The sequence below is a fragment of the Triticum urartu genome, unplaced genomic scaffold (genome assembly GCF_003073215.2).
Source record: "Triticum urartu cultivar G1812 unplaced genomic scaffold, Tu2.1 TuUngrouped_contig_4945, whole genome shotgun sequence".
Taxonomy (NCBI): Eukaryota; Viridiplantae; Streptophyta; class Magnoliopsida; order Poales; family Poaceae; genus Triticum; species Triticum urartu.
In genome coordinates this window covers 1-12,575 of record NW_024115577.1, presented here as the reverse complement: position 1 = coordinate 12,575, position 12,575 = coordinate 1, and the positions used below count along the sequence as shown (strand labels likewise).

General features: G+C 39.8%; 1 protein-coding gene across 1 annotated transcript; it reads right to left on the bottom strand.

The window, feature by feature from the left end:
• Positions 1 to 4,775: 4,775 nt before the first annotated feature.
• LOC125528538 lies at positions 4,776 to 12,558 on the bottom strand (the record flags this gene model as incomplete). The annotated part of the gene is given in 6 exon segments (XM_048692993.1): positions 4,776 to 4,830; positions 10,139 to 10,363; positions 10,466 to 10,616; positions 10,730 to 10,954; positions 11,589 to 11,746; positions 12,001 to 12,558. Coding segments are annotated over 3 exon segments (343 nt in total), but the record flags the coding sequence as incomplete, so codon positions are not given.
• Positions 12,559 to 12,575: the final 17 nt, after the last annotated feature.

Below are 12,575 nucleotides of genomic sequence, written 5' to 3'. Positions count from 1 at the left end.
CGACGACGACGACGATGCGCCGCCACCAGTCCGCCATGGCGACGCTGGGTAGGGGTCCAGCAGGGGCGCCCGCGTCAAGGAGGAGAAGGCCGATGACGACGATGGCGGCGACGACTTCAGCCCCTTTCTTTTTTTTAGATTAGGTTCATGTAATGTTTGGCCGAATTTCGCCGAAATTTGTAATGTTTGGCCGAAATTTAACTAGTTTTTATCATAACTTCGCCGAACGGTTCTGTTTTTTTTAAGATACGCGCCTGGGGGCGGCCCTGGGGGCTGACGGCTGGGGACCGGCTCACCCCCAGTGTCATTTTTTTCGCCGGCTCACCCCCAGGCGGCGCTTTTAGACGCCCCCTGAGGGGCCAACGGCTGGAGATGCCCTTACATTGTAAGGTCTTGTGTGAACAATTAATAAAATGGTTGCATGCATCGTCCAGATGCAGAGGCCGGAAGTCATCCTCCATTTCTAAAAATAATAATTTCTTTTGACATTTCCGACGGGAATATTGGTGCCAGAACCAAGAGGTGGACAATGTATAGGATATCCGATGCACGGTAGAAAATCCAGTCTCTACGTACCCATGAGGCCATGACTTTGATTAACACCGGGAACGGTCCTTGGGTCCTATCCATGATATCCAAGGAGACCCATAATAGTTCTGCTCCACGGTCTGATGATAAAAATCAACAATTTCTTCCTACCTTCTTAGGGTGTATTTGGAGCCAAAGTATTTTTGTAGTTTTACAGGAATACCGTGAAATACTGCAGTTTAACAAACCATGGTATCTGTTAAACTGTGGTATTTTTGTAGTATATAAAAAAAAGGACCCGACCTCTTTTTTTTTTTTTAAAACCGAGAAACGCTGGCTGCTTGGTCTCTCCGTGTCCATCTTCTAGCCATCAACGCATGTGATACATAAATCGATAGCTAGCTGATCGATTTGTCCGGCTAGTGGCCGCTGGCTGAAAACACACGGACACACGAGCTGCAGACGTCGATCTTCAGTGCATGTCTTAACTACCTCGGTTTTTGATTGATTACAAGAGATAGCTGTACTACAGATCCTAGCATTAGGAGAGAACATACTTGTGCAAGGCTGAATGCATACGGTGGCTATTAGTACAAGCTGATATGTGAGTGTCGTTGAATATGCATGTAACAATGTAATAATCGATCCAAACCAGGAAAGAAATTGAGAAAAACTGCCACTTGCCAAACGCGTCGGCAGTTTTATCAAAACTATGATTATTAAAAACTGAGGTGTTTGTTGCCCATGTATTCAAATACTTAGGTCTTGGAGTACCATGGTTTTGCAAAAACGGTGTTGCCAAACTAGGTCTAACATATATTCGTACGCATAGTAAAAACTGACTTTTCGAGCTCCTAATACATTGATATGAAGACATTGGGGGTGGAACTATTTGACAGTTGCATTGGTTTCATGTGACAACGAGATTATTCCATCATCCCAAATCCCCTACAAGTTTATGCGTCGCTCTCTCACGCGATCGCACAGGTCATCAGGGGCATCTGGGTGGCTGGCGTGTGGGACTCTCGCTAGAGCTGGCGTCATTCGCGTTTCGTTAATCGACTGTGCGGTCGCATGCTACTCCTGTATGGCGGGTGAGTCATTTCGCATGCAGATTACAGCACCCACGGCGTGTGGGGGTGAATTAATGGGTGTGATGAACTGTTGGTGGTCGGATCATGGGTGGGACCCAGTCGCTTTGGCGGTGGAGTCCTTGCTGCATGCATGGGTCCGGTTGTGGGGATGGACACGGTGGTGCATGTACTCCCCTGCCTGTACGGTGGACCCGGTAAGCGCTGGTCCATCTGCAGTGGGTGTTCTCTTTGTTGGTGTCTGTTCGTTTGCTGCAGTTTTACCAGTTCGTAGCGTTGTTCTTAAAAAATGTTCGTGCGGTGGGGTTTGGCCGTGTTCGGCCCTTTCCTGCTCCCATTCCCGTACTCTGTCTTCGCTGCAGTTCCTCTAGCATTTTTCTCGGTTCTTGATGACGTACTCGACGGGCAGTTCTTGGCTGGTGGGTGGTTTTGTGGCTGGGTGCGGGTGCCCTTGTGGTTTGTCCGTCGCTGGCGGTGGCAACTGGTGGCACGCTCTGCGGCTTCATTTCTTCTCCTGCCTCCTTCTCTTCGGTGATGGGCTTGCGTACATGCAGCCGTGTTTAGTTTCTGCTGTGCTTTCTTTCACTTGTGTTTGCTTACGGATTTGGGGAGGAAAAAGTCTAAAATAAACCTTGAATTTGTAGACGAAAGCTAAATCGACCCTTGAACTTTCAATCCCTGAAATAAGAACATCAAACTTGTCGACCCCGATCTATTTTGAACCTTGAGTGCGTTTCCAAACAGGGATTATGAATGTGGCAGGTTTAATCCCGGTACTGTTCAATGTGGACGCGACTGGGTCGGCCCAACAGGCGGGAAGCGAGATTTTGTTTTTCTTTCCCGTTTTTTCAGTCTATTAATTTTCTTTATTCACAATACGTGATGTAAAAAGACCGACAACTGTTGATTGCGGACGCCCCACCACGTGCGAAGCAAGTTCTTTGTTCATAATGCAAGGACGAAAAATACAAACTAAATAGACAATACAGAGGGATCGAACTTGAGACCTGGCACTACTGAAAACTCACGCAAGCCGCTACAACAGATGGCAGTCATTAATATAATGAGATGCCCGAAACATTTAACAACAGACCATAACATCGAGATTAGAAGAAACATTTTAAAGGGCAAACAAATATGGAAAACCTAAACAATTAGTGAAATCTCTGGAAAATAATTAAAGTGCGACTACTTTTTAAAATTCTGAATACTTTTTTGAAAAAGGACAACATTTTTAAAACAGAATAAGGGTACACTGTTTTAAACATAAACAATTTTGAACCTGAACAATATGTTAAAGTGCGAATACTTTTTAGAAAATTTTAAAAATGGGAGCAACTTTTAAACCTGAACTATGAAAAAACAATGTATATTTTAAAAAATGAATAACTTTTTTAAAACAGAATAAATTTTGAAAAAAGAACACTTAAAAAAACAATAGTTGAAACAATGCGGACAAATTTTGAAGCCTTAAAAACAAATTAGATTCTGAACACTTTTAATTTTTCTAAAAAAAAGGGAGCAACTTTTGTAACCTGAACAGATGAGTGAAAAAATCTCAATAATTTTTAAAACATGAAAAAGGTTTTGAAAACAGAATCAGTTTTGAAAAATTCAATACTTTTTTATACATATTTTTTTGAAAAAATAGGAACGAAATTTAAAACCTGAACAAAATTTTAAAGTCCAAACACCTGTTTTTTTTCAATGGGAGCAACCTTTTAAACTATGTAAAAATATTGTATATTTTTATAAAAAAATTGTCTTAAAAATGTTGAACATGTATGTGGAAAAATGTTATTGTGTATTCAATAAAATGTTTAAAACATGTATTTTAAAAAATATACATAATGTATTTGAAATATGTCAATAGTTTTCCAAATAATATTCAATATATGTATTAAAAATTTAATTTGTCAACTGAGAAAAAATAGATGTGTGTACAATTCTTTTTAGTTAAAACCGATAAAGAAAATAAAATAAAAGAAGAAGCAAACAATACGGAAAAAAATCAGGAAAAAAAATGGCGAAGGAAAAAAGAAAGCCGAAGGAAATCAAAGAAAAAACGAAAAAAAATTAAACCAGAGCAGAGCTAGCGTGCGAGCGACTGCTCTAATGGGCCGGCCCGATTTCACCAGCTACGTCAGCGAATACCGGTGAAACACTCTCAAGGTTTAAAATAGACCTGGATCGAAAAGTTCGGTGCACTGATTTCAGGGATTGGAAATTCAAGATATGATTTAGCTTTCGTCTACAAGTTTAAGGTTTGTTTTGGACTTTTTCTATTTGGGGATGGGTCAGCTGGATGTGCGCTGAGTACGTGGGCGTGCCTCCGCCGTTATGGGAAGGAGAGGGACCGGGAGCCCACATCGCCAAGGTGGCTAGGTCGCTGCCATGGCAAGCTGGTGGACGCCATGTTGAGCCCCGGCTGCTAGGTGCTAACCGGTGGGCACGGAGGAGGAAGGCCGTGATGTCTTTGCATCCAAGGCAGAGCGCCTCCTGTGAATGGGCGCCCCGGCGGCAGCGAGCGTGCTGGTGTGTTCCAGTAATCGTGCTGGTGGCTAGGTGTGCCGTGTCCGTGTGTGCGTGCTTGCTGCTGTATTTGCATGATGTTGTGGTTGGGAGGTCATATGCGTGCGTGCGTGCGTGGTGGCGTTGCCGGCGTGTGTGCATGTGTGTTTGCGGCTGTACTGCGGAGAGGCTTAGGGAGCAACAGCAGCACCACCATGGGCGGCGGCTACGACCAGTAACAGCAGCTACAGCGTAGGAGGAGTACGACGAGCAGCTGCTGTGCCGGCGAGCTGAGAGAGTTGACATTCCTATTTCATTCCCCGGATTATATGACCTGCCAAATTTATTCCCTCTAAATTAAAGGTTATTTGGCATTGTGTTTGGTAGTACTCCCTCCGTTCGGAATTACTTGTCGCATTTTAGTTCTAGATACATCAATTTTCGCGACAAGTAATTCCGAATGGAGGGAGTAAATGAGTTCGCACAAACGGAGTGATTTATCTGCTCTTAATGTTTTTGTTGTGTGATGCAAGCCCAGCAAACCCACTGCAGATCACGCTCTTGTAGATGGGCGCGGCAGAGCGCGCCAACCCATCTAGTTATATACATTCAGTCCTTAATATGTATTATTATCAAAGGAACTTGCCTCAACTGATGTGCTCCCTTGCCCACGATATACATACTCCAGCGCTCCCTTGCCCTGCGATTAAGAGAGTTTACAAAGTTTTAAATCAAACTGTATTTGAGTTCACATGGACTCTGAAATATTAATTATGTTACTCCCTCCGATCCAAATTGATTAATGTACCCTTTATACAATATTCTACAAAGATTGTTTAGAGGCTATGTCAATTAATTCGAATAAGAGGAAATACCATTTTAACACAATACTCAACAAATTCATCTAAATGCATGCATCACTAACGTGACCTTTCCGTGCAAAACAGACGTGAATCTTATTCATTACGAGTTAATAACACTATCTAGTGTTAAAGGTGATGTAACCCTATGTATACTGCATCTTAACAATAAGTACGAAGCGCAAAAAATCCTCATTTAAAAGTGCAAATATTACACGTCTCGGGCATCTTCATTTCTAATGTTGAAATAATCTTCGATGTATTTTGAGGGTTTTTTTATTGAGAAATGTTTTTTAAGGTATTGTCGCATTGGACTGAACTTACTTGTAGTGCGGATGAGCAACCTACACCACCAGTTCATTTAGCACGAAACCCAATACAAAATTGCTAAGACCTCTTCCAATGCACCGGTGCTTAGATAAGGTATGCTAAGCGCATTAAATAGTTTAGCAACTATTGTCTTCAATGCATAGGTGCTTACCTTGTTGTAGCTAAGGCTGATTGTAATGGAGAGTATCATATACTAGTATCATGCATATGATACTAGTGTATGATACTACATCCGTAATGCATGGTATCATATGTTGGTATCATATAGGACTATATTTATTGTCATGCATGACACAAAGTAGCACATCATTTCATATGATACAGTATCATGATATGATACTCAAGGCTCTCTTGCTTCATTTAATTCTATGCCACCTCATCAAAATTGCTTAGTTGGCATGCATGATACTAGCTATGATACTCCCACTACAACCAGCCTAAGCTCCCTTCATTTAATGACTTAGCTACTAAACTCACTCATGCATTGGTGAGCTTGCTTCATTTAAATGTTTTGCCTAGGTTCACGCGCTTGGCGTTGGTTCTTCCTGGGGTCATCAAACCCATCTCTCTCCTCTTAATTATCTTGCCACATCATATTTTTCGTCTACACGACAGGCTTAGCACCCGTACAAGGTGGAGCATTGGGAGGGGCCTAACCCCTCGCAACGCTGGAGCGTTTTACCCTAGGCTATTATTCCCTCCCTCGTATTACTCAACTAGTGTACATCACATTAATGCAATTGCATGCAAATCTAGAAAAAATGATGGAACATTTCCTGTAAGCCAGACCGTGCCTAGAAGGCTGGTCATAGTGGGAAGTAACTTAGACTAGTAACATGCATTTGTTACTAGTCTATGTTACTACCTTCATCGTGGGTAGTAATATATGGACGCTAACATGCAAGCCTTCATTAATTGAGATATAGACTCATTTTACCTTGGAGTGTGTTATGTTACAGTAACATATTATGTTACCACAAGCATCTCTTTCCTCATTAACTCCATGCCACATAAGCAATTTTTTCTTGGATGTGTTATGTTACTACCTAAGTTACTCCCACTATGGCTAGCCGAAACCGGAACGTGAGAGCAACAATTACACCTAAGGCTGGTCATAGTGGGGAGTAACTTAGACTAGTAACATGCATATGTTATTAGTCTATGTTACTACCTCTATAGTGGATAGTAACATATGTGTAGTGTCATACGTCACCTCATTTATTACTTTGTAGACTCATTTTGCATTGGGAACCGCTATGTGATGATAATATATTATGTTACTTTATTTGTCTCTCTTCTCTTTAATTACATGCCATATCACATTGTTTGCTTATGTGGCATGCATGTTAATACCTATGTTATTCCCACTATAACTAGCCTAAGATAAAGGGCAGATGACCAGAAAAACAAATAAGATAAAGGGCAGACCGGAAACCCATATGTTACGAGAAAACATTCATATCTATATCTATACTTATACTAATTAAAGACTACCTATAAATTCCCGCATTAATTCGATTTTACGAGCCATTAATCTGATGGGAACAAGTTATTATGTTGTAGATCTTTCGATATACTAACTAGCATATCATGGGAAAAAACTGATTTGTGACTCCCTATAAATTTTCGCATTAATTAGATTTTATGATACATTAATATGGTGGGACCAAGTTATTACGGAATAGATCTTTCGGTATAACTAGCATACCATGGGAAAAAGACTAACATATCGTGTAGAAACCATGTGTGGCACCATTCCTACTATTAGGCACGACTCTTATCTCTTTCTTTTCCTTAAAAATTAAAACGAAACAGATTTCCTATTATCGAGCGTGCCTCCGGTTGGTTGAGTAAATTGCAAAAAAGAAAACCACAATTGTGCAGAAGTCATCAAACACCCACCAAAATGCATGTTTTTTGGTGTTTTTTTCCTGAAGCATTGATACCTTTGACCTAATTGTGGTGGTTTTTTCAATTTACCCCCGATTGGTTATATGCCGGTGCAATGTGGGGATCCGACTATGGCCATTGGCGTTCTTCTCCTTTTTGAAGCCTCCTCGCTCTCCTACGCAGCAGGTGCGAACATCAGCAGGATTGTACATGACAACACATTACACGTACAAGGCGCGCTATCGTTGCAGTACTCCACTTCGGCGTCGTTCGCCTCCGTGGTGCCGTGATGGACTGGCGCAGGAGCGACGGACTCCATCGCCAATTCGAGTAGGACTGTGTATGTTTGGACATACATGCCAGGAGATCGATCAAGTACTCCACGCCGGCGTCATTGGATGTCGCAGTGCCGTGATGGACGGGAGCAGCAGCGATATACGCCATTGTCAATTCGCCATCCCCATCCAACATAAGCTGGGATGCGTGGGCCGTCCCCCGTGACATAAACATGGGGTCGAGGCATGGACTTAGCTGGCGCACGTATTGTGGAACGTCTTCTATAGGGCTTGGCAGATGTTTCATGTGCTCTATGGTTCAATCCAGAATCAGAGACAACTCTTTTTTTTTTTTTGAGAAATCGAGAGACAACTCTATATGATCTCACGTGAGAACACTGGTCCGGATTGACTCCACAAAATGCGGTTAGTTTATGTTTGATTGTAGCTGCTACTGCCACACATCGTTCACAGCCTTGCTGCTTATTTTGTTCATAAGAAATTAGGCAACCGTTTAATTCTTAAAGAAAAATCTACCATAGTCTAGCACACTGTGATCAAGATTTACAATATAATTTTCAGGATGTTCAAGGTGATTGAAACTCAGTTTCTTGATCTTTCATGTCATTAAATTAGTTGCAAATTGCAGGAAAAGATGACGGCCGCCCAAGATATTGGAGCATCAATAAAGGTTATCGGAGGTGTGAAACAAGTTCCTTCTTACATGTTAAAATTGTTCAGATTTTCCCCTGTAAAAACTGCAGGTGGTTCTGTTGCCGTCTGGCCCTATGCCCATGTAACCAAGTGCAAGTTCTAGGAAAAAAAGTCTCCTTTCAACTTGATACAATTCTGCGAGGATGATAGTTCACTCAACATTTTTGTTTTAGCGTGTGCAGAGTCCAGACTCTATATGTGACCCAAAAACTATTGCAAAGAAGATATAAGATTAATAAGTGGTGTGTTAGCTTAGAGCAAATTAAGTTAGACTTTGAAATTATATATTGTTTCCTCAGGATGACTTGAATTGCCATTTGGACTAGAAAAAATCTGTCTTTATATCATAATAAATCTAACCTGTGGTATGACCATATTTTTTAAGCTATGGTCTGTTTCTATCCACCATCAGCACTCAGTTATGTAATCTATGATTTATTAAAGGCACAAGGTGTTTACTGTGATATGTACTAACAGAGTCCCTTCTGCACCAAAGAAAAAAAATATGTGTATCCTTAGCTCATTTTCATGAGCATGTATGGTGTATTTCTATCACGTTGTTGTTGTTATTTTTCTTGCATAATACAGGACCAGGGAGAAAGGAACACTAACACTGTTTTCACACTGGATCGGCTTATAGTTAGTTCTTTCTCTTAGTTGTGGCCATGCATGTGGGGCTCTACCAAAAGAATTCATGTATTCTAACCACACTGTCGTTATATATGTCTCTGTAGCACAATGTTAGGTATCATATTTTTCTCATTCTCAACATAAAAATTAGCTAGATTTTTGTTGCTAGCTGATTTCAATCCCTATACGAGTGCTTCATTTTATTAAGGTTGCGATACTAAATAGTTATGTTATCCTTTATGTAATTGTTGTTGTATCAGGTTTAGAAACTAGCCCTAAGTGGCACTATTTTATCTTTGTGGTTAGATTGCTTGCTTGGTTCACACATTTTTCCTCTTGTCTTTTCTCATTTGATATTGCACGGATGGTTTTGTTATATATTTGATTTTGGTTACACCTTAAGTCTTGCCACAGAGTATGGTTCCGCCATGGATGTATATATGTTCATTTTATCTGGTTGGAGTAGATCAAAAAATCACATTTATTTTTTAGTGAGATGTGAAATGTTCATTTGCAGGAAAAATCAAACATTTGATTAATGGTATTATTATACTTCAAATTGTTCTGCACCTATATAACACTATGATAAAACTGGAGCATCATCTGTCTATACAAAATTAAGCCAGACATCACAGTTATTATATTTATTTTTTTGTCTGACATGCGGCCATGAGTGTGGGAGTCTGTCAGAATAAGTTCACTGATGTACCATGTTTAGAAACTGGCCCTGAGTGGTACAGTTCTAGATCTCGAGAGGTAGATTATTTTCATAAGTGGTACAGTTCTTGTATTGTATGCTTTCTTTGCAATAGGTACGGCATTGTATTCTGATTTAGTTGCTATTGTACAACTGATTTTATCGTGAATATTTCATTTTCTTTACCAACTATTCTACTTACACATTTAATTTCAGTTCTCACTGGTAGAATTAGACCAGAAATGCACATTCAATTTTGAATGAAATAGTAAATGTTCATTTGATTTTTTAAATTATCCACATAATTTTTCACATATATACAACTGTGCCACAATTGGAAAATCATGTGTCTACAGAAACAAAATGATTCAGAACATCATCGATTTAGAATGTTTATTTGAAAGAATCACTTTGCCCCTTTTAATATTGCTAGCCCGTGCTACCGCACGGGTTGACTACTAGTTTTTCCTAATATTTTACTGTCTAATCGTGACTACTGTAACTAAAATTGTTTACCATTGCCTGAATTAATGAAGCCCTCCTTTCCTCCATTTCTAACGAAAAATAGAAAATAATATTAAGTGACAATTGTGCCATCATTAGTGATCAAACCTTGTTCAATGTTGACCCAGTATGGTTCATTGAAGCGCCAGGGACTTGTATTGCAGTTTCCGTCTCATTCAGAACATTAATGATTTCACCTATACTCGGTCTTTTATGTCGATCTGGATCCACACAACTTAAAGCTACTTCGATGCATCTCTTTACTTGTTTGGAATATGGCTCTAACGCGTAAACCGGTGTTGTTTGTAGATTGTTGTTCCAGTCAGCATGTACCTACCAGTGTGGAACATAAAGCACGGGTAGTGTATCAAATATATGGAGGTATTCATGAAATATTCAATACTTATCTCAATAAAGACAAACATTTAATCTTACATTTTTGATGAATTTTTGAGGACACGTTACACCACTTTGAAAGTAGCTTTCTGGTCCTGCCATTATCTTAATAATCACCACACCCAAACTGAATATGTCAAACTTGGTGGAGATTATACGGTCGTCTATATATTCAGGTGGTGCATACTCACTGCATGATAAAATAACACATCATATAAATTACTGATACATAGCTATTACACAACTTACTGCAGCATAGTGTGTGTCTATAATTTTTATATTCACTTGGATGATTATGCTTACGTGTTCCTATAGCACAGTTTGTGAATTGTGATTCTCCTGGGAAGAGCCTTGACAAGCCAAAATCTGCGATTTTGGGCTCCATATTTTCATCTAGCAAAACATTTGCTAGTTTTAAATCCAAATGATACATAGGAGTTTCCAATTGCTCATGAAGGTATTTCATCCCCTGACAAATTCCTCTAATTATTGCATAGTGTGTACGCCAATCACACTCCTTAAAGTTATCTGCACCAAGAAATAACAAGCATCCTCAAAAATTATATGTTATGAATGATTCTGAATGTTGTACCTCATGTTACAAGTAGAAGAACACCATGCATCATACCAGTAAGAAAATTGTCAAGGCTTCCATTTTGCATATACTCGAAGCAAAGAGCTCTCTGTGGTGTCTCAAACAAAACAGTGTTTCCATTATGAGATACGAATTCTCGCCGAGTTTCATGACTATAGCCAACTAAACGCACAATATTTTTGTGTTGCAGATTTGCGAGATTGAGATACTCCTTCTTAAATGTCTCATCTTCCGGTCCATGACTGTTATGAAGCAGTTTTACAGCAACCCTTTCACCATTTGTATGGACTCCCTATTCAACATAGAAATGCATGCATGGTTCAAAGTTCTGTGTGCAGCTATATATGCAACATGTTTAAGTTGAAATCTGGCAACCTCCTGAATTTATAAGCATGAGGTGGCGTTACATTCTGAATAACAGGGAAAAAACTGTGCAAAGACTGACGACTTATTTACCACACGTTTGTTTGGTGTGCAGGTCAATTCATAAGTGTGTCAACACTCAACAAACACCTTGTCTAACTATAGGTAGCTAGCTAGAAACCATGCATGGGTCTTAAGTTGTACCTTATAAACACTTCCGTATGAACCTGTACCAACTTTCATGTCCGGAGAGAAATTTTTTGTAATTTCTTGTAATAACTGGAACGACAGAACCCTTGGCACTCTACTTGCATCCTCCATGTTATTGCTTTCTCCAGTAGAGAATGAATACAAATGGAAACCTGAAAAAAAATCATATGCCTATATTTTAGAGATAGAACAAGCAATAGCGATTTTATGGCCAATCTAACTGCTTCTCTCCTTGTTGACCCTTCATCAAATGAGCAATCGTGCTTGCAGAAAATCTGATAAATCTGTTTGATGTATCAAAATCTCAAAACCAGCACTAAAAATGATACAAGGTTCTGTTTGGAGGAACAAAATTTGAATCAGAAGCTACTGTATATTCAATGTGAACAAGTATGTGAATAACTACTTGAGAGATTGCCATCGAGTGTATAGAGAACAAGCAAGAACTCGGAAACTGCTATGCAGATCGAGGTCCAGACGTCCAGTCGTGCAATTAAACTCTGCAACGAAGATACACAATTTGTGTTAACAATGATCGATGTAGCAGCGAAGTTTTTTTTTCTGGATCCCGTTTTTTTCTCGGTAGGGGCCGGAAGTCCCGGTTGCAGAAAAATCTCGGAAATTTCACCCGATTTTTTCAAAGAAAATTTTAATTAAGAAGTTTTTTAGTGTCAAATACAAAGCAAAGCACCTAGTTGCACTCGTTCTTGAGCTTGTTCCAATGGTTCTGTAACGATGCGCGTAGTGCTGAGGTCATGTGATCTATTCCCGCGCCCACATTTTTTTTCCTTTTTTGCACCGGCAGAGAGTAAAACACCAAAAAGATAATAGTATTGCGCGATGTAAACCTCGATCCTCAGGACCTTCTGTAAAGGGAATGGTAGCCGTTTCCGTTGGAATGAGCTCTGTTCTGTGTTCTTTTTAACGTAAGGAACCTATATGATCCTTTTCGGATTGAAATTCAAATTTATTCAAAAAAAA